This window comes from Nanorana parkeri, unplaced genomic scaffold (assembly GCF_000935625.1).
Source record: "Nanorana parkeri isolate BGI_ZX_2015 unplaced genomic scaffold, ASM93562v1 scaffold871, whole genome shotgun sequence".
In the NCBI taxonomy this organism is placed as follows: Eukaryota; Metazoa; Chordata; class Amphibia; order Anura; family Dicroglossidae; genus Nanorana; species Nanorana parkeri.
In genome coordinates this window covers 180173-201953 of record NW_017307139.1, presented here as the reverse complement: position 1 = coordinate 201953, position 21781 = coordinate 180173, and the positions used below count along the sequence as shown (strand labels likewise).

Genomic DNA, 21781 nt, shown 5'->3' with positions numbered 1-21781 from the left:
GGAGAGCATTACCTAGATATTGTACACACCAAGTGCATTGTTCTTTGATATGAAGTGCCGTAACGGGAAACTATAACCATTTCGGTCAATTTAATTTGATTTTTTTTTTTAAGTTGACATAATTTTATGTTTTTTATTATCCGTATACAATCTTTATTTTACAAATACATATTTATTACAGGTAGATTCATGACAATATGTTTGGAGAGCATGCTGGGTTTTCTACAGTTCAGCATTGCCCTCATGCTTTCTGGGAGACAGTGCTCATCCAATAGTTAAAGCTATGTGTGCCATATACAGGTGGAAGGATATGTCCCTTCTCTGACACATTTAGGTCTCTGTTTAGTACAACTCTGCTGAGATTGCAGCTACTATCCAGACTTGCTTAGAACTTCATCTGCTGGGTGCAAGTAGTTAACATAAAATATTATTCTGCAATATTTTATAAGAACCTGTTTAATAGACAACTGTACCTTTTTCGTACAGTTGTTGTAATAGAACCCCCCACCTAAAAGCAGTCCTTCAGGTAAAATATTTACCTTCCTCCCCATTCAAGTCAATTCTACTGTTTGGCCTTGACTGGTGCTGCACAGCCTTTGCATTTCAAATGACACAGCCAACTCCCCTTCCTACTGCGCATGCGGCCCCATTTATTCCAATAAATGAGCTGTACCCTGCTGAATGGCTGGAGGCAGTGGGGAGGGAGGTAAGTGTTTTGCCAAGCAGGCTGTTACACTATAGGTACATTTAACAGATATATATATACAGAGAGATATATAGTATATATATTTTACAGTACTGGAAATAATAACGAGATATATCACATTGGGTCTTGCTATCTTCCAGGATTTAATCAATTCATTGTACAGCTCTCACAACTGACATACAAAACTGAATGTATTATTAGTGAATATCAGCCCATGAATGACTTGTCTAGAGTTGGCCAATCTTTGTACAATCTCAAAACAATCAATTTGCATCCTGTTGGGCAGGTCCTGGCACTACATAGTTGTTGGTTGATCAAAAGGAGATTGTACAGTCAGTTTGTAACTTGTGGGGTAAGTTTAAGAATGTGCAAATGGACAGATGAACACGTCTGTTATGTGCAGGGCCACCATGATCTGTGTTTAGCCTAACTTACTATCAACCAAAAGTAACTGACCCAGAATTTATTTTCCAGTGATGGAGGAGAGCTGGAGTTATCTTCCATCATGTTAGTTCTCCAAAGATATCATCTGGACAGCTGTCCAATACCTGCAAGACCCCTCATGATTAGAGGCACATGGAGATTATATGTATGCGTCTTTTCAATAAACTTTTAATAACCAAAACTAGCTGGGTGCCTGTTATTGAACTGTGCTGAACACTTTTTCATTTTGTCTTTCCTGTCGCTTCAAGTTGTGGCTTTTATGTGAAAGGACCATGAAACCCTGTGGAACAATGGTCTGAGACAACAAAGTATGCGATGGGTGTTTATGCAGTCTGAGTTTTGTGATGGGAAATCCAATTACACTGGGTGAATTGACAGATCATTTGCTCCAGACAAAAACCAAACTGCAGGTCTTTTACATGAGAAACAGCGAGCATATATCTTAAAGGAGGCTTGCACTGGGAAAATTCTTAGGACTTGTTCACACCAAATGCAGACCAGATCTGCATGAGTGCAGTGTGTTTTGTCGCGTTTTTGCCACGTTCAGGGCCGTTTTTGCTTTTTTTTTTGTTTGTTTAAAATTGGCTTTCAGTGCGTTTGCATTCGTTCCAGAGCAGAAAAAATAGGGCTTGCTGCAGTTTTTTTTACATGCTCTGAAACTGAACGCTGCGGTGTAAACTAGAGCCCAAAATACCATTGGAATACATTGGATGCAGTTTGGATCCGGTCTGTAACTGCTCTGCTCTTGGAACGCACTTGGTGTGAACTAGCTCTTAGGCTGCCATTGCTTTATTCTAATTTTGTAAATGCCGTTGTCTTGTTTTCACCGGTCCAAATGCTTTATTACCTCTATGCTTCCTCCAGGTCATTGTTGAGTCCAGACCACTGTCATCTTCAGAGATAAACCAGCAATGGTAGCCTGTGTATTTCTCTCAGTACAGATTACACACCGTCACCATATAATTGTATGTATTATATTAGACATTTTAATTAGTTTCAAGGATGTAAAATAATGTGAATTGTTAAACACTAAGCCAATATAATAAAATAACCAAACTTTTATTTAAAATAACACCCCAACATTTTTTTTTCTATTTTTAATTTTAGTTTAACTTTTATTTTATTTTTATTAACTTTTTTTTTTTTTACTTCATTGCTGGGAGCCATACCAAGCCTGCTATTGGATATTTGAAATTGCCATAGCCAATAACAGGCTGGCTATTGCACCTGCCCACTGTCAATCAGCAGAGGAGGGACCTTAGGGAGAAAGTTCTCCATCAGGTCCTCCTCTGCTGACTGACAGCAGGCAGTGAGCGGGTGCAATAGCCAGCCTGCTATTGGCTATTGCATTTTAAAATATCCAATAGCAGGCTGGGTATGGCTCCCAGCCTCTAGAAACAGAGGAGGAATGGGGCAGGCAGAGGAGGAACAGGGCGGCAGCTGAGGCACAGGGGCATGGGGCAGAGAAGGAACGGGGTGCCAGCAGAGGCACTGTGGGGCAGAGAAGGACTGGGGCAGCAGTGGAGGTATGGGGAGCAGCAGGGGAATACAGTCACAGTGGTCTCTCCACCCCGCTGGTGTCGGCTGCCGTGGTCTGTGTCCCTGCTGCCTCTGCCGATACAGGCGGGGAGAGCAGCGGGGACTGAAAGGGACACAGACCGCTGCAGCCAGCAGCAGCGGGGAGGAGAACAGAGGAACAGAGTGGCGGTAACTAATCGAAAAGCAACTAATCGATGATAATTGTTGCCAATGATTCTCATTATCGATTATAATCGATTAGTTGTTGCAGCCCTAGATGTAGACATAAATGTGTCCTTCTCACAGGAATGCATTAAACAATAATTATGCTGCTTACCTAAAAAAGATTAGCTTTAAATGGGCAGGTAACTGTAACAGAGAACAATTACTATTTACAACTATCTGTACATGATCTGTTTAATTCGGGGCTGCACAAATCCCAGGAGTCAGCTAGTCATTGTTCCTATTTTCCAACTGGCTCCTAACTTTTGAGGTTTTCTCTAGTTGTTCTCAATGAAGTTGGTTCCTAAAAATCCTAGCTCCTGGATTGGACAGACTGGCTCCTGAATTCCATAATAATTTGTCCACCCCTGGTTTAATTCGTACCGGGGACACAATCTTCATGCAGTATGCTATTCCAACGTTTCCTCCATGAATGTTTGGTAGGTTTTTTTTGGCTTCCACACAAAACTTTCCACAGAGCAATTTGCTGTGGAATTGGGAGCATGTGAAATTGGGAACTTCTTTGGGGTCAGGAAAGCATGTGAATGTTCTCTATAATGAACTGCAAACTTTGTCACCGCAATATACAAGAAATGTAGGGCTGGTAATGATTAAAATTTTCGTGTTTGATTAATCGAATTTTTTTTAATCGATTAATTATAACACACATACAGATCCAACTACATTGGCCTATACACATATAGCACAGCAATGAAGTAATAAAATGAACTAGGATCACACTAATCCAGCACGTTATTAATCTCACGTGCCCCACTCAATATGGCCGCCACTTGAGTGGGGCAACTCAGAATAATAACGTGCTGGATTAGTGTGATCCTAGTTCATTTTATTACTTCATTGCTGTGCTGTATGTGTATAGGCCAATGCGGAACCAGTATTTCCCCTCCTGGTCTAGTGAGGCATTGGTGATGTAGCCAGGGTCTTACTTTGTTCCCGCTGGGAAAGCTACATCACCAGTGCCTTCCAGGGAGATCTAGTTTCTAAACTGCAAGAACCTGTGAGATTATAGGGAAAACAAAGATTACTGTAATGTTGTGTGGTGTATGTGTGAGATCAGGCATATGATGTTTGTCTCTCATCTCTTGTATTCACTTATCCCCTCGCATGATTGGATGAGATCTCACAATAAGTATTGCTAACCTTAGTGCGCGCACACCAGGACCTTACTGTGACCAATAAAATTGATATTGCAAGAAATCAATAGCTCCGTCGGCTAACGAAGGGAAGGGGGGAGGAGTCCGGTGACGTCACGGACATTGACGTCACCGGATCTCCGACGGAACTCCTGGCAGACCCGGAAGCCGGCGGAGAGGTGAGTACCGATCAAAAGAATTTTAATCGCTGAAAAAAATTAACGATTAATCGAGGAATCAATCGCTAATTTCCGCAGCCCTAAAAATCACATATACCCTAGGATAATGATCAAATCGAAAGGTGCGACAAGAACTCAATTCCAGAATTACAAATATACCTTCATTAGCCACCTTTAAGACATAATATTCTTGCAATCATGTATATACTATATTTTAGAGGTCTAAGTTGCTATTATAAGTCCAATGTGTACTCAGCCACTTTGATCCAATGTATTCAGTTGTATCAGGAACAGAGGTAATCTACAGCATCATATAAGCAACAATAAGTACATTCACATAATTTACTGACATACAAACACATCATTTACACACATATTTATGCAAATGTAAGAATTTCAAAACATAATTTACTTTCTGAAAGTGTATATGGAATGATTGCCACAAATCCCCTAACAAGAACCTATCCGGGAGGGGGGTGGCACAGGGGTGTAAGGTTTAGTGCCCAAAGATTAATTTTACAAACTTTACCAGCTTCAATAAGAAACCAATAAACCTAACTGTGATTTTTTTATCTTTTATTATTATTATTTAAAGTTTATTGGCATTTTCAAAAAGAGGGTAACATGAGACAAAACAATACAAAGTCAACGCACAAGTGATCATATAAAAGTAGAAAAGTGTGATCAATACAATACAATTAGCAAGCATCACTAAACATATGAGAGGAGGGGAAAAAAGGAAAAGGATTGTGAATATGGGCACGAGGAGAATGGAAAAAGGAAAAGGAAGTGGCTCCGTCGTTAGCCGACGGAGCCACTTGGGGACGGGGGGAGGAGTCCGGTGACGTCGATGTCCGTGACGTCACCGGATCTCCCGGAAGACCCGGAAGCCGGCGGAGAGGTGAGTACCGATCAAAAGAATTTTAATCGATCAAAAAATTAATGATTAATCGAGGAATTAATCGTTCATTTCCGCAGCCCTAAAAAAATGTGAAAAATATAGTTTGGTGCAAGTAAATTTATACATAAAAAGAGCAAATTGATACCAATATAAAGTCTGTGTGAATCCATAGGCCCTCCATCTTGGCCCTCTGACCAAATACTTTGTATTGTGGAAGTAGAGATAAACTACTGCAAGCTACCATCTGATTGACTGCTAGAAGTAAATGCCGATCTGTGCATTGTTCAGTATACGGTTAAATAAAAGTCAATGTTTAAATCTATTCTTCCGAGTTTTTGCTTGCACTTTTTTCAACTACAGAGGACTGATAACAGCACAACAGGAGCTAAGTACACAGGAGCTCCTCGCCAAGTTATGAATTAACTACAAATGTTCAGTAGGCATGATTTTAAAGGACATGACCAATATTTAGGTAAACTTTTGAACCAATCATTTTACAAGGTAGTTTAACTATTGATCCAACTTGGAATTGTTGAAGATTTTTTCATACACGGGAGGGGGTGCTGATCAGTTACGTTTTCTAGCAGCAGGAAAACAGCAGATATCCAATGCTTGATACACTCACAAATGATTTGCTTCATTTTTTTCTCCATTTATGCACATTTTCTGTGGCTAGCTAGCCCCCTATCATGCCAGGGTGCATCTGCTAAGAGGCTAGAAGAGCTACCTTAAGCTGTGGCTTCAGGAGAGCCCTCTATTATGCCCGGGTGCACCTGCTATGAGGCCAGAAGAGATACCTTAGGCTGTGGCTTCAGGAGAGCCCTCTATCATGCCAGGGTGCACCTGCTATGAGGCCAGGAGAGCTACCTTGGGCTGTGGCTTCAAGAGAGCCCTCTATCATGCCAGGGTGCACCTGCTATGAGGCCAGAAGAGATACCTTAGGCTGTGGCTTCAGGAGAGCCCTCTATCATGCCAGGGTGTACCTGCTATGAGGCCAGGAGAGCTACCTTGGGCTGTGGCTTCAGGAGAGCCCTCTATCATGCCAGGGTGCACTTGCTATGAGGCCAGGAGAGCTACCTTGGGCTGTGGCTTCAGGAGAGCCCTCTATCATGCTAGGATGCACCTGCTATGAGGCCAGGAGAGCTACCGGAGAGCTGCTCAGGAGAGCTCCAGAGTGCAACTTAACTGGAAATGTGACTTACTCCTGGCATCGTTGGGCCAGCAAAAAAAAAGCATCTGTTTAAAAAGTTTTCACACTGAAACTCCCATTGTAATCTTACCAAAACTTAAAGGAGAACTATGGGGTTAAGGCTTTTCCCCATAGTTCTCCTTAGGGTAACGGGAGGACACAAACTAGCGTCCTCCCGTCACCCTAGGCTCAGTATACCGCGAGCTGTAGCTCGCGGTATACTGAGACGCCGCAGCTGAAGCGGATCCCGACAATTATGTCTGGATCCGCCCAGCTGCGTGACTGACAGCTGACTCTGCCTATCTAGAGGCAGAGCCAGCTGTACCTGCTCCCTCCCCGTCCGTTCCGCCAGTCAGCGCTGGCAGAGCGGGGAATCCAGCTCGCAGTATACTGAGACGCCGCAGCTGAAGCGGATCCCGACACTGCTAGAACTATGAGGTGAGTGAAAAGCACTCACCTCATAGTTCTCCTTTAAAAACAAAGTTTTCACCTTTCCAATAATAATCCATAGCAGTACCCCCTTCCCCACTGGACCAGGAATCCAGTGATAGACAAAGGATTCAGGACCCATTTCAACAATTATCACTGTAGCCCAAGCTTTCACCTACACGGGTCTCAACTTCAAGTGCTCACTATGGACTCACAGCAGAACTGCAAGTTCATCCAAGGTTCACAACTCCATCCTGCCTCTAGTCCCTACCACATGCTCCCACTAATACCCATTTATGCTACCTGTGCTTTCTAATCTTATGGCAGCATTAAAGAGTCTTTCATCTAGTAGATCCATGCTGTCCCTCATGAACTACTATAACAGACCATCTTCTCTTGGTGCCCTGGGTAGTGGCACAGACTGCAATGCCAAATGTGGCTCCAAGCTTTCTCCAAAGTGGCTCTTTCCAGCAAGTTATCATTTCTATCAGTCTATATGACTGACTGAAGTATGCACCCTATGCATGAAGCCAAGCTGAAGATGAACAATTTCCACAATGTAAGTTATGTAATGTTACATATTTAGCAATTGTTTTCTCGCAGACAATTTTTGAATAACATTAGTACACATTTCATGCTACTCTCAAAATGACAAAGATTAATGGAAAACAGAGGTTGTAATGAAAAACAAAAGTTCTTATAAGAAATATCCATATTTTCCTGTGTTTCTGTGTTGTAGTAGTTCAAACAGGGTTTCATGGTGGAATGTGGACATACCTAGCCAAAACATGGCTTAAAGTGTAGCCATTTCTCTTCTTTTTTTTGGGTGAAGTGGGGATTGTTAAAAACCTCGTTCAGGATTTTATTGCCGTTTGTGTTGCCATTAGGAAGGTTCAACCTCCCTGTTTGTCTTGGTGGCCATTGTTACCAGAATTGAAAAAAATCTAAAGTTTTGAGTTTTTACCAGAACAGTAATGAAGAGGAATAGAAGGTGCATTTTCTAATGGGGACAATCTGTTCTGGGTAGGGCTGCGTAAATTAACGATTAATTCCGCGATTAATCGTTAAAATTTTTGTTTCGCTTAAAATGCTTTTGATCGCTAATGAAAATACTCACCTCTCCGCCGGCTTCCGGTAGTCCCGTCGGAGATCAGGTGACGTCACGGACATCGACGTCACCGGACTCCTCCCCCCTTCCCTTCGTTAGCCGACAGAGCCACTTGGGCCGGTGAGTTTGCCCAAGAAACTTGTTCTGCCCTATCAATTTTTAAATAGGTTATACTTACATGTAAAGGGAACATCACTGTGCAGCCTGCCAATTGACATCGAACCTTTCTTATACAATCTTCCCAGTTGGTCAGTGTGCCCACAAGTGTGGACCAAACTCCAATGCATTGGCCTATACACATACAGCACAGTAATGAAGTAATAAAATTAACTAGGATGACATTAATCCAGCACGTTATTATTCTGAGTTGCCCCACTCAAGCGGCGGCCATATTGAGTGGGGCACGTGAGATCAATAACGTACTGGATTAGTGTCATCCTAGTTCATTTTATTACCTCATTGCTGTGCTGTATGTGTATAGGCCAATGTAGTTGGATCTGTATGTGCGTTATAATTAATCGAAATTAATCGATTAAAAAAAATTTCCATTAATCGAACACGAAAATTTTAATCATTACCAGCCTTAGTTCTGGGGACAACTTTCTAAGGCAGGGCTGGACAAAGCCCAGGAGCAAGGTAGCCAATGTTCCATAAAATGTACAGCTGGTGCCTAAATTATGAGGTTCTCTCTACATGTTGTCAATGGAGCTGGTTCCTAAAATAAAATCCTGCTGGTTCCTGGAGTAAGGTGCCCATACACCTTACAATTATCTGCAGATTTTCTGTGGTCAGATGGAAAAAGTGCCACGGATTCCTCCATCTATGCTAAGCTGTGTGGATGGAGGAATCTCCCACTGGGCCAAGCTTCAGTATGTTGCTAGTCGGCCCCACTGGCTGTCAAAATACCTGAACAATCTGATTGGATGCAGACATTGCTCAGGTGTTTTGAGAGCCAGGAGGGCCGACCAGCAAGATTACGGAAGCTTGGCCCAGGTGGAGATTACTCCATCCACACAGTTAAGTGTAGATGGAGGAACCTTTTCCATCTGACCACAGAAAATCTGCAGATAATTGTAAGGTGTATGGCCAGCTTTAAGATGCCCATACACTGTACGATTATCGTACGAGAATCGCGGGAAATCCCGCGATCGCACGATAATCGCACAGTGTATGGAAGGCTTGCAACCGTTTCTACTGTACGGTCGCACGTCTCCCGTCGAACAAGCAGGCTTCAAAACCCGCCGAGAATCGTACAAGTTAGTAGCCTGCTTGTTGACAACTGCCGAACGGGCCGGTGTGCGCACGCGCACACTGCCCGTTTGCAGTGATCGGAAGCCCGCCGCTCACTGCGGTCATTGGAAGTACTTTCGATGATCGCAAGTACGATCTGCCTGTCCAAGGTGGGCAGATCGTACGAGCTTTTAATAAGCTTACGACCATCGCTAGACAAAAGTCTTGCGATGGTCGTAAGGTGTATGGGCACCTTTAGACAGGCTGGCTCCTGAATTAGCTATCGACTTGTCCACACCTGGTCTAAGAGGACATTTCCCTCACTTTTTTAAGATTTCCTCAGACGTTTTGGCTTTAGATAAATTTTTACTTTAATGAATGGGTCTCTTTAGCTGTCAAACAAGTAGCCATTACTTGTAAAGTATAGTAAGTTATTTTTACAATCACAACAATTTTAAACTGTTGACCAAACACACCCAAAGCATTAACACAAAAGTAGCAATTATGCCATAAAGTAAAAGTGTAGGTATGTGGAAAAGGAAAGTAACATTACTCAATAATGAAAAAAATACCAAAAAGGGTTGACGTTGGTACTGTACAATGGTTTGACAACCTATTTACAATAAAATATTATGAAACCCGCGCTACAAGTGCTTACAAATCAAAATTCAATACAGCTGCAGTGATAATAGTGACAATCACTAGAGCAACCAGAAAAAACCGCAACCGGTCACCGTGCTAACTAAATGTATAAAGAACAATACCCGACTGTGATCCCTACAGTGACAATATAACAGATATCATCAATAGATATAAACAACTGTGCCTAATGCTTCTGTGCTACCAAACATACATAAATGACTGTAGGATCAAAATCCTAACAACCAATATTTAGAGGATATGTTTTTAGATTGTAAGCCCTCACGGGCAAGGCCCTCCTTACCATCTTGTCTTAAATTGTATTGTGACTGTAATGTCTTCCTTATATTGTAAAGCGCTGTGCAAACTATTGGCGCTATATAAATCCTGTATAATAATAATATGTGTGATGATTCCATAATATTATTATAACTTCTAAGACACCAACTGTGATGTATCAACATGCAGATGTCTCAAAACATAAACTGCAATGTGTAAAATAAAGTCCATCAGAACAACTTTTTGTGATCATCGATTAGATAATGTCCAAATTCACCAAAGTGTCTTCAAAGCGCACCACACCTCCGTGGTAGCAGTAACATTCCGCACCAAATGCTGATGGCCATCATATTACAGATAAGCCGCATGCGCTCTTTTTTTCCCTCACTCCTCCTTATTTTCTGTATTCTTGAACTGGATTCCACTAAGGCACTTCCACCAAGCTGCTCTACTAGTATCCGCCTGTTAACCTCCAACAACCGGGCACAGGAATATATTGTGCGCTTGGGATTTGTAACACTCACTCCTTAGAAAACATGCTGTGGTTGCAAGCATCAGGAAAACGGTGATGAAGAAGTCCTGCATTCTGAGATCAGCCGCTTCAGAACGTTTGGTCAGGTGACACTGCCTATTACTAGCTGCCTGTCGCTGGCTGGATCTTCTGGTTGCTTATCTGCTTTGGCATGCAGTATTAACTAAGCATTATAGAAATATTTATACAAATGAGATTGCTAAACAGTATCTGTAATGGGCTTACTTTAATGTGATACTAAACTCAGGAGTTAAATCTTACAACTACATTTAAGTACCTCAACTATTACCAAAATGTATCTTGTTTGTACATCACTCCGCCGTAGATCCTCAAATCATCTCTGAATTGGTGCCGACACTGTCCTTCCTTCTGCAGGGTGGCTACTTTTGTTCCCCATGGTCCCTGTGTGTGTTGTAACCACTGCTCCAAGCTCGCTCCTGTGATGGACTACAATCTCACATTTAGTTTACTCATTTGTATTGAGATTGTAGTTCATTACAAGAGGGAGCTTGGAGCGGTGGCTACTTTACAACACACACAGGGACCATGGGGAACAAAAGTAGCCCCCCTCCAGAAGGAAGGACAGAAAGAACAGAAAAGAGAATAGGGTGAAGGGGGAAATGCCAAATGAAGATGACTTGTCTCGAGAGGACCAAAAACAGTTGGGCAAGGTTTTCTGACCTGTCCCCCCTTTTGAATTATAAGATAATTTTTTGAACCCTGACTATGCAAAACTGAAGGTGCAATCTTTATAATGATCTGTTATAAATTAGTAGGAGTGAGATATTTTGCCATTAGCACCATAATGTAGATCTAAGGGCCATCTAGTCTATGCAAAAGAAAACATCCGAGGGCACGATACCACCAAACCTAATGGTTGAATTATTATTTAAAGACAATTGCACATGGTTAGTGAAGTAGATGAATAAGGGTACAGGACCAGCTAGCATCAACTTGTTCAGCTATGTCTGCTGATAGCATCAATGAGGCATCAGGCAAAGTCTCTTTATTTGGCTGACAGCGTGCCGGGTTCTTTTGTTGAGATTTGCAAAAACGCATGACGCAAGAAACACATTCCATCACCACAATACAGTGATTAAATGCAATTAAACTGTCTTTAGATTTGCAGAACAGAAGTATACATTTGACATACTACTTTAGCTGATTATATCCAACACTGAAAAAAACGATGTTATATATTGAAAACATGCTGTAAAGTTTCTTGGTTTTTTTCTCTTTTGTTACTTCCAGATTATTACTTGTAGATTTGTTCCATCACTTCATGGACACTTTGATAGCTAAGGTGAGGCCACAGAACTCAGCTAACCCATTTCACTGACACTCTCCACTCCCCTCTTAGGGCCTTGTCACATCTTTTATGTTTTGAAGCTTTATGCTTACAAGTAACTGGTCCTGGAATCACATTTCATTACTATATCAGATAATGTTACAAGAAGCGACTTTCCACTTTTCCTTAGAAAAAAGAAGACTGAACTGATACAAAGCTTCTTAAAGCTGAACTCTGGAATAAGCAAATGTTGTCTAAATACAGGAGCCATGTGTATTCTTACATGAATCTTGGTGTTCTTTGTGTTCTGCCTCCAGATCTGTGCAGTCATCCAATGTGTACCTTTGCCTCTGTGCAGTAGCTTCCTGTAATAGACCGGTCACTGCTCCTCTCTCTCCTTGTGCAGGGTGACAGGTCTTGTATCCGCCCCTTCTGTAGTTTTCAGCAGACAGCCTGTAGTGGGTGGGCCGGCTGGGTCCCTCTCACAGCTCTGCTCAGCAAATGCTACGTACAGCACAGTAATATCACTGCTACTTGGAAAGGCGTTTGGTGCACACAAAGCGGATTTATAGTCATGTTCAAATTAGAGTTTTTGTGCCTGGCGTTCAGCTTTAAAAGAGAACTATGGGGGTGACCTTTTTATCCCATAGTTCTCTTAAAGGTCACGGAAGGACATATACCGAGAGGGCCACAGCCGGGACAGATCCCGAAAATACTGAGATCCACCCAGCTGCGTGAATGACAGCTGGCTCAGCCTATCTAGAGGCAGAGCCCGATGTGCCCGCCCCTCCCCCGTCCGATCCTCCAGTCAGTGCTGGAGGATAGGAGCGGGGAGGGGGGGAATCCCTGTGGGGAGCGGTGACTGAGAGTCACCGCTGTCTGCAGGGAGATGATCAGAAGGTGAGCGAGCGACGGTATGCGTTTACTCACTTCCCGATCTACTAAGCCGACGTGTGACAGTTTAATTGTCACACGTCGGCTCGAACTATGAGGATGAGTAAAAATCACTCCTCATAGTTCTCCTCAAATGGGGAATTATAATGGTTTTAGGGCAATTTTATTTTAGTTTTAAAGGGCAGGATGTGTCAACCTATGCTTCCAATCCATCACTAAGGCTACGTTCACACTAGCCTCTTGCTTTGACAAATGTCCAATAACGCATAGAAATCCATTTATATCACTGCCGGTGTGAATGAGGCCGCAGAATTGGTTCACACTTTTGTTGTACCTGAAGAAGAGACCAGACGGTCTCGAAACGTCGCTAAAGTTATGTGATACTTTGATGGTCAATAAAGAAGGTTGACTACAAAAGTTTCTGGAGTGCGAGTGACTTTCTACCGGTTACAGTTACAGAGGCCGAAGAATGTCTGTAAATTGCAGGTATCTGATAAATTCTTGGATTTGTAATATCAAGAAACATCATACTAAAAGACATTGGGGGAATTAATCAAAACTGGAGCAGACAAAATCTGGAGCAGCTGTGCACGGCAACCAATCAGCTTCTTTCTTTAGTTTGGTCAGTTAAGATTTAAACATAAAAGAGAGAAGCTGATTGGTTGCCGAGCACAGCTGCTCCAGATTTTGTCTGCTCCAGTTTTGATAAATTCCCTTCCTTGAATCTTTTTCTTCTTTATTTTCACGTGGTTTACACAAAATTCTCAAAATACATTTAAATTACTATATTGAGATCTGTACGCATTCAACATGCTGTCTTAGTGTGGTCACACTTTATTGAAATAGAAATCTATGAGCAAGGAATTAAAGATGGGACACAGCACTGGGTATCATGTACTATTGGGTGAATAATCATAGCTCATTAAAGAAGAACTCCGGGCAAAGGTTTTATTAACTCTTGCAGTGTCACAGAGCCCCCCTCTAGTACTCGTTTTGCTCTAGGGAGCCAACATACTCTTAGACTGGTCCCTGGAGCATCTCTACCTCTCCAATACAGCAGTCTAAGGTCCCTAAGTCATCAAATTCTATACACTGTGTATAGGACGTGGGAATGTAAAGAGACATACCATCACTGGAGTGGAGGAGGAAAGAAGCTGGAGGGAGCATTGTCACGTCTGGCTGACTCAGAGGATCAGGTGAGTATAACTTTGTTATTTTCCTCCCAAAACCAAAACAAGCAGTTGGCCCTTGCAGTGCGGGGGTAGCCCCATGCAAGGTTTAATAAACCTTTTGCCCAGAGTTTTTCTTTAAAGAAGATACCCCCCCCCCCCAAGCGAAAATCGAACAATTGATGGAACATCACTGATTTTTGTTTTTTATATTGTGATTGAAATCTTTCGATCGGTCGAGTCGGAAGATTTTTCTCTGACCGAACAAAAATCGATAAATGAGTGGGGTTTTTGTTCATCAAAAATCTCAGCAAGAACACATGCGCAAAAGGAAATTATTTCCATCGTTCGTCAAAATTTGGTTGGCTAGTATGGCTAATTAACGATTAAATCTGAAATCGAGATTTGACTATGCTTGATGGGGAAGTATAGGTATAACAGAACCCGGGTCCGTGCCAGAAATGAAACCTTTCTAATGAAAATCATACAGTGTATGGTGCCCTTTAATGAGGAACTTTACCCACCAATGTTAATGTCTCCTACAACCGTTATTTTCAAGGCATGCCAACTGTGAAGATTGCCAGTGTGCTGATTTCAGCTCTCAACCCAACATTCAAGCCCTCAAATGGCTGAGGTCATAGCTGATCACATGTGTAGCACCATGGCAACTGCAATCCAGATAAAGGCTAAGATGACTCCTTCCTTGGCTGTACAGGATAGGAGGGGGTAGTTTTGCTTTAAACATGCCACCACCCTCCACTTGACAACTCTTGGGTTGGTAGCCATAGATCACTCAGGCCCTGTGCATTGCATTGTGGGATACTCGAGAAGCATCCTCTGTGCCCATGCCCAGATAGCCACTTATTTGCAGAGAATCCAGGAGTACAGGAAAGGGCAACGCTGTGTTCATCTTTAGTTTTTTACTGCTAAAATAAGTGCACATTAATATAGACCAAATAATAAAGTGAATTGATTGAAAATAGTAATTCCCGCAGGTTTTCACTATCTCTCCAATTTAAAGCCAACCCCCCTTTGTGTTTTGGTGCAGAGTGATGGGTTGAGTACAACTTTTGCATTTACAAGCCCACCACTCCCTGCTACATGGAGATCTGTCATTATACCCATGACTTTCATTGTTCACCCTCCTTCACAGACCTGTAGTTTCCGGGAGTGTCTTTTATAGCTTCACTAGAGGGACGGCCACCTCAAGGGCCACACACAGCCTATGATGCCAATTTACATAGAAACATAGACTATCGGGGTTATTCACAAAAGGGTGAAGAGTTTGGAGAATGCAGGAGAAGGGAACAATCTAGGACAACATAGCTGATTTGGAAAAAAAAATCCAATTTGGCTCACTTTCCGGTTCAGCTATGTTGTCCTAGATTGTTCTCTTCTCCGGCCTTTTTCAAACTCTTCACCCTTTTGTGAATAACCCTGTATGTTTCCACTTCCATACAAATCAATGCCAATTTACTTAGCACAGCTCTGAGTTTACTGAATTTACTGCTATTCTACTGACCACCAATATCAGGAAACACTCGTATAAAGCAGCCAAGGATGTCAAATACAGTGGTACCTCGGTTCACAAACTCAATTGGTTCCACGATTCTGGTCGCGAACCGAATTGGTCGTGAACCGAATCAAATTTCCCCATACGGTTCAATGTAAATAAGGTTAATCCATTCTCACCCCAATGAATGTGGTCGCAAAACGATTTTGGTCACGAACAGAATCAAATTTTCACATAGGGTTCAATGTAAATAAGGTTAATCCGTTCTGAACCATGTGTAAAAAACAATATCAACCACAAAAATATGAAACAAAGTACAGTACAGTATGAAGAGAGTGAACACTTACTTTCTTGTCACCTTCATTAAACGCTCTGCACATTCTTGTCACCTTCATTACCGCTCTGCACTTTCTTTTTACCACCATGCTTGCGCTGCACTTTCTTTGGAGCCAAGCTGGATTGAATAATACTATACAGAACTGTATGTGCTTAAAAGCACACAAAAAAGCTTCACAGCAAGTGTGCACAGGTCTGTCTGCGACCGCAATCTCAACTAGAGGAAGCCACGGCCACGTGTCAGAGCGGAGAAGATGTTCGCGGTCATGTTCGTCCCCCGATGCAGAGTTCGTGAACGGAGGCAAAAGTTTGCCGAACTTCCTGTTTGTGAACCGAATTGTTTGCGAACAGAAGCGTTGGTGAACTGAGGTACCACTGTACACTACAAATGTCACATTTCTTATTCTTTTATTCCTTATTATATATCATCTGACTGCCCATGCCACTGGACCATAAACTGTAGATGGTGCAATTACGAGTAGGGGTTCCCTGGGACCTGAAAGTACTTTCAAGGGTTCCCCCATGTTAAAAAAGGTTGTTTTAGACAATGCATAACCTTCCTTTTAAATGTAAAACAAGACGCAAGCAACGTTAAAGCAGAAACAAACAGAACTAATTGCAAATTACAGCTGTCCCCAGGGAACAATAAAGTTACCTGTCACAGAAAAGTAGATCAAACTAGTCTAGTGAACTGAATCCACAAGGCATGCACAGCAAGTATGATCACATTTCAGCTACTGTGCTTTGAAATGACAGGTAGATTTAACAAGTTTTAATAGGTCAGGTCAGGTAAAAGACGGATAGCTTAGATTCGAGATCACAATTTACTACAACGCAAGAATCAAAGGTGGTTCAATCTGCTTACGCTGGGCTTCTACAGAACCTATCACCTGTCCTCCCTGTCCAGGACCCTCAGGGCTGACGAAACAGAATCTGCTCTCTAATCCGATGAAAGAGGATATGGAACATAGGGGTCTATGCCAAGTCATTTGTACATTACAAAAGGTGTACACTGATTTATAATGACAGGGCAAACATAATATGCCGAGATCAGCAAAGCAATGAAATCTAATAGTCACAGCAGCACTGTCCTATTAAAACATCAGCAGATACAACCAGCCCATAATACAGATAGTACTATCACAATGGAGCCTCTATACTCCACATAAGCTTGGTGCAAACAATCAAACTTTGTACATAGCCGTCTAATATGAAAATAATGACAACCAAAAAAATCTAAACATATTACCTGGGCTCTCATTATGTTTTCAGGCCCATCAGTTCAGTACCCCAGACATTACTCATGAACCCCTATCATGTTTATCTGCTGTCTGTGGTCTCCTCAGGGAGATTTGGTATCCCTTGTTGTTCTGATGACTTATCACCAGGACAGGAAGTGAGGGGAAATCTAACATTTCAAAGCTTTCACTGGAACAGAGCGGAAATATCCAATACAGACACTTGTTTGATTGACAATGCCCAAAGTTGGGCTTTTTTTTACCTTTTGTGAAGGTTTCTTCAGACTACCTGTTGTAGGTCCAGGACAGGAAGTCATAGTCACAGTGAAGGTTTCTTCAGACTACCTGTTGTAGGTCCAGGACAGGAAGTCATAGTCACAGTGAAGGTTTCTTCAGACTACCTGTTGTAGGTCCAGGACAGGAAGTCATAGTCACAGTGAAGGTTTCTTCAGGCTACCTGTTGTTGGTCCAGAACAGGAAGTCATAGTCACAGTGAAATCTCCCCAATGAGACTTAAAGCAGACCTTTACCCCCTTGTACTAAAAATCACAGCAGCATGCGGCTCGGCATGCGGATCTGAAATCATCTCACATTCGGTTAGTTAAACAAACTTGTTTTTCATTTGCTTACAAATAGAGTTCATCTACTTCCTGGTCCAGTTCTGGCACAAATGATGTAAAGCATTGCATCCTGGGAAGGTTACATCAGCAGAGCATTCCTGGGGAATCTCATCTGTAATCTCATGAGATCTCAGGGAAAGGCATTTTCTCCCCTGAGATGATGTGCATGGTCACATGTCCTAGCCACATGTCTAGTCACATGTGCCAGAAATCCAGGAAGTAAAAGGAAAGCTAGTAATCTGCCCTTAGTTAACATGGCCACTGTCAGATGACAGAGGAAGAAAAGAGAAATAAGGAATGCAAAGAATACAAAGCCGGCAATTATCTAGAAGTATGTGTTTGTAGATTGTCATTACTAAACATTTCTAGAGGTGTGTTTGTTGTTATTATAAATATATGGGTAAAGGTCCAATTTAAGCTGGCCATGCACTGTATGAATTTCGCACAGTAGGTGCCGCTGCTGCCACCTTTCTGCCAGCATCCCTCGATCAGCTGATCGAAGGAGCTGGTTGGCCGCCATCAAAATGCAGTGCAAACAGCGGAAGATTCCTCCATTTTCTATGTTCAGCCAGTAGGTTGAATGAAGAAAATATGACAGTGTATGGCCAGCTTTAAGCCAGCAATAAACTGGGACTGAACGAAGGAACTAATTACATTCTTCCAGCGTGGATGGAGGAAGCCCCGCTGCTGGATTTTGGATTCATCATCTGCTGCTTCTGCACCCGCTGAACATTGCCATCAACTGATTGGAAGTAGACATTGTTTGACTGATAATTTTCCATCCGCCTCCTTTGAGAAAAGTTGATTTAAAATCGAATTTTGTAAACTAGATGTGGTGCTGGCAGAGCCACCCAATGCTCCAGTTTCAGCCAATTCAGCAGGACTCAGCCGAAATTCCACATATAGACATTCCTTCACTGGAGCCATTTTTTAAAATGTATTTTATTTTTTATCCGATTAACCGATTAATCGAACTTAATAATCGGCTAACTAATCGATTTTGAAAATAATCGTTAGCTGCAGCTCTAGTAAAAACCTGACAGATGTTCTACCCCTTCTTCATTCAATGGACGGAGTTCCACTTTAAAGCACACCTAATTATATATGAGTACCATTTCAATATGTAATACCTGTGACATCATCGCATCAAAACAGTTGTAGAACACAAAATCAGTGTAATCAGTGCAGCGGGAACAGATGAACAGCAGAGAAAAACGTGCAATACATTCTCAATGGCATCCCTACACACCTTGCTAATGGACATGCATTACCGTGCACTGTGGTGCGTTGCCTTACAAAACATTGGTACAAGCACAGCATATTCAATGCATGGAAACCATAAAAGCAGAACAACTCAGTATTGTATAATTCATGCAAATGTAGGATGAGCTCCCCTGTCCCCATCGTTCTATCAGGAGAGGGAATCCTTCATTAGGTCAAATTCCAGTTTATTTATAGCAGAAGGAGGTATTCTGGGGTATTTTTGGATATTCTGGGGTATTTGGGGATTTCCCGGGGTATTGTGAGGTGTTTTGGGATATTCTGGGGTATTTTGGGATATTCTGGGGTATTGTGTAGTGTTTTGGGATATTCTGGGGTATTGTGGGGTGTTTTGGGATATTCTGGGGTATTGTGGGGTGTTTTGGGATATTCTGGGATATTGTGGGGTGTTTTGGAATATTCTGGGGTATTGTTGGGTATTTGGGGATATTCTGGGGTATTGTTGGGTATTTGGGGATATTCTGGGGTATTTTGGGAAATTCTGGGGGTATTGTGGGGTATTTTGGGATATTCTGGGGTATTTTGGGATATTCTGGGGGTATTGTGGGGTATTTTGGGATATTCTGGGGGTATTGTGGGGTATTTTGGGATATTCTGGGGGTATTGTGGGGTATTTTGGGATATTCTGGGGTATTGTGGGGTATTGTGGGGTATATTTTTGGATATTCTGGAGCATTTGGGGCTATTCTGAGGTATTTGGGGATATTCTGAGGTATTGCGGGGTATTTTGGGATATTCTGGGGTATTTTGGGATATTCTGGGGTATTGTGGGGTGTTTTGGGATATTTTAGGGTATTGTGTGGGGTGAGCGCCCATACTAAGTTGTGCTTTTATTGCTCACTAGTTTTCTGTATACATTCAGAGGGTGTAGAGAAATGGGGGGATCCTCTGAGGCTGCACTATATCATATTTATTTTCATTTTTTTACATTGAAATGACTGGGCTGCCTTAACACAATGCACATTAGCGCACAGGAGAACGCACATCAATGTGTCATGCGTTACTACAGCACAACAATGTGAGCCTGGCCTTATAACAAACCATGTAAATACTAGATGACGCTCTAAAGAATAACCTTTCCTTCACAGACTTGAGTAGGCACCAAGTACAAACTAATGTTTGCAGAGCCCCAAGGGCCACACAATAAGTGCCAAAGGGCTGCATGTGGCCCCCGGGATGCAGGTTGGGCTCCAAGGACCTGGGTGTTGTCCTTCCCCCATTTCTCAGCCTGCTTCACCATCCAACACAAATCCTTTCATGTACATGACAATGTTTAGTAGAAGCCAAACTGTAATCAGCCACAACAATGTCACCGGTCTGTATGGAGAAACTGGAGACGCCTGTTCATCTGTACATTGCATAATGAATGAATAGAGGGCCCGACACGCTCTTATAGCAACCACCACACACACAGTACACAACATACACACAGTACATGCAATACACACTTTACTCCACATTATACTCACAAATCACACCATGCACACATTATACACACCATAGACACAATCCACACCATACGCCACAAAATAATCACAAATCACACCATGCACACCATACACAGGATCCACACAATAAATACCATCCACATGATCCACACCATAAACACCATGCAAACTATAAACATCATATACACAATCTGAACCGTACACACAGTGCGCACCACACACAATACACACAGTGTGCAACATACATACAATACACACTATGCATGCTACATAACACACAATATTTACACAATGCACGCACTGTACAAACTATAAACATAGTGCACATTATGCACACGCTATACACATCATGTACACAATCTGCACCATATACAGTGCACGCTATACACACAATACACACAGTGCACACTAAAGACACAATGCACACCATACACACTAAAGACACATTGCACACCATACACACTATGCATGCTACATAACACACAATATTTACACAATACACACACTGTACAAACTATAAACATAGTGCACACTATCCACACAGCATACACACCATATACATACACACCATACCTACACCATGTACATATACTATACACACACAGTTTACAGGCCCCCCCCAAAAAAAAAAGTCTTACCCAGATACTTGATGAGGAATCCCGGGGGGGGTCTGAGGGCTCTCCGCACCCAGCCCTCTCTCAGCACCCCGAGGTGCTCCTCCTTGCCTTGGATCAGTAGGACATGTTCATCGATCCAGCCCAGGAAGAAAGTTTCGGCGATGGCAGCGGTCACCCTCTTGTTCCAGAAGTGCTGCATGTTCTCCGCTTTGAAGTCAGCGAAGATCTCATATCCGACATGATGTCTCCGGAGCTTGTCATCGGCCAACAGCAGTCTCTCCGAGGTGTCCTTGTTACTGAGGACTACGGCCAGACAGTGCGGGGCGATCTGTAGTACCGGCTCCATGTGTGACCAGGACACTGCTCTCGCGGGGACAGATGGATCATACTCCCATCACCCTACTTACTCCTGACATGACACTACTCGCCTATTAGCACACAGCCCTGTGTCACCCCCGGAGAATGGCTCACATCTCAGTCCCGGGTGGAATTTACAGGTGGGTAATAAATGTCTGATTTACGGACAGCCTCCCCTCCCCCGGCCCAAGGGGTGACAGTTGACCACCGGCGCCCCCTGCTGCCTGCTGGAGCATACAGCACCCCCTGTGATGAGGAATCCCTGGCTGACTCTCCGTTGGTTATTACTGGAATTCCCTGTCACTGGAGGGCCACACACAGCACCAGGAACTGATCAAATGATGACTATTATAATAATATCATCACGCTGAAAATACATGAAGTCTCCATTCACACCTAGGCGTAGCGGAACGATTGTTGGTGTGCCTTGGTTTCAATAGGGTTCTGAATGCTCAGTGAGCTCGGAAAGAAGCGCATTTAGCAAAATCTG

At 42.7% G+C, this 21781-nt stretch overlaps 1 protein-coding gene across 1 annotated transcript in view; it reads right to left on the bottom strand.

Moving 5' to 3' along the window:
* The window catches only part of STOX2 (storkhead box 2), a 178824-nt gene extending 157523 nt beyond the window's left edge, over nt 1-21301 (bottom strand). Inside the window, exon 1 of the mRNA XM_018565669.1 lies at nt 20956-21301. Coding sequence (XP_018421171.1) covers nt 20956-21280 — 325 coding nt within the window. The 5' untranslated portion in view covers nt 21281-21301. The remainder of the gene's footprint in view (nt 1-20955) is intronic.
* Nucleotides 21302-21781: the final 480 nt, after the last annotated feature.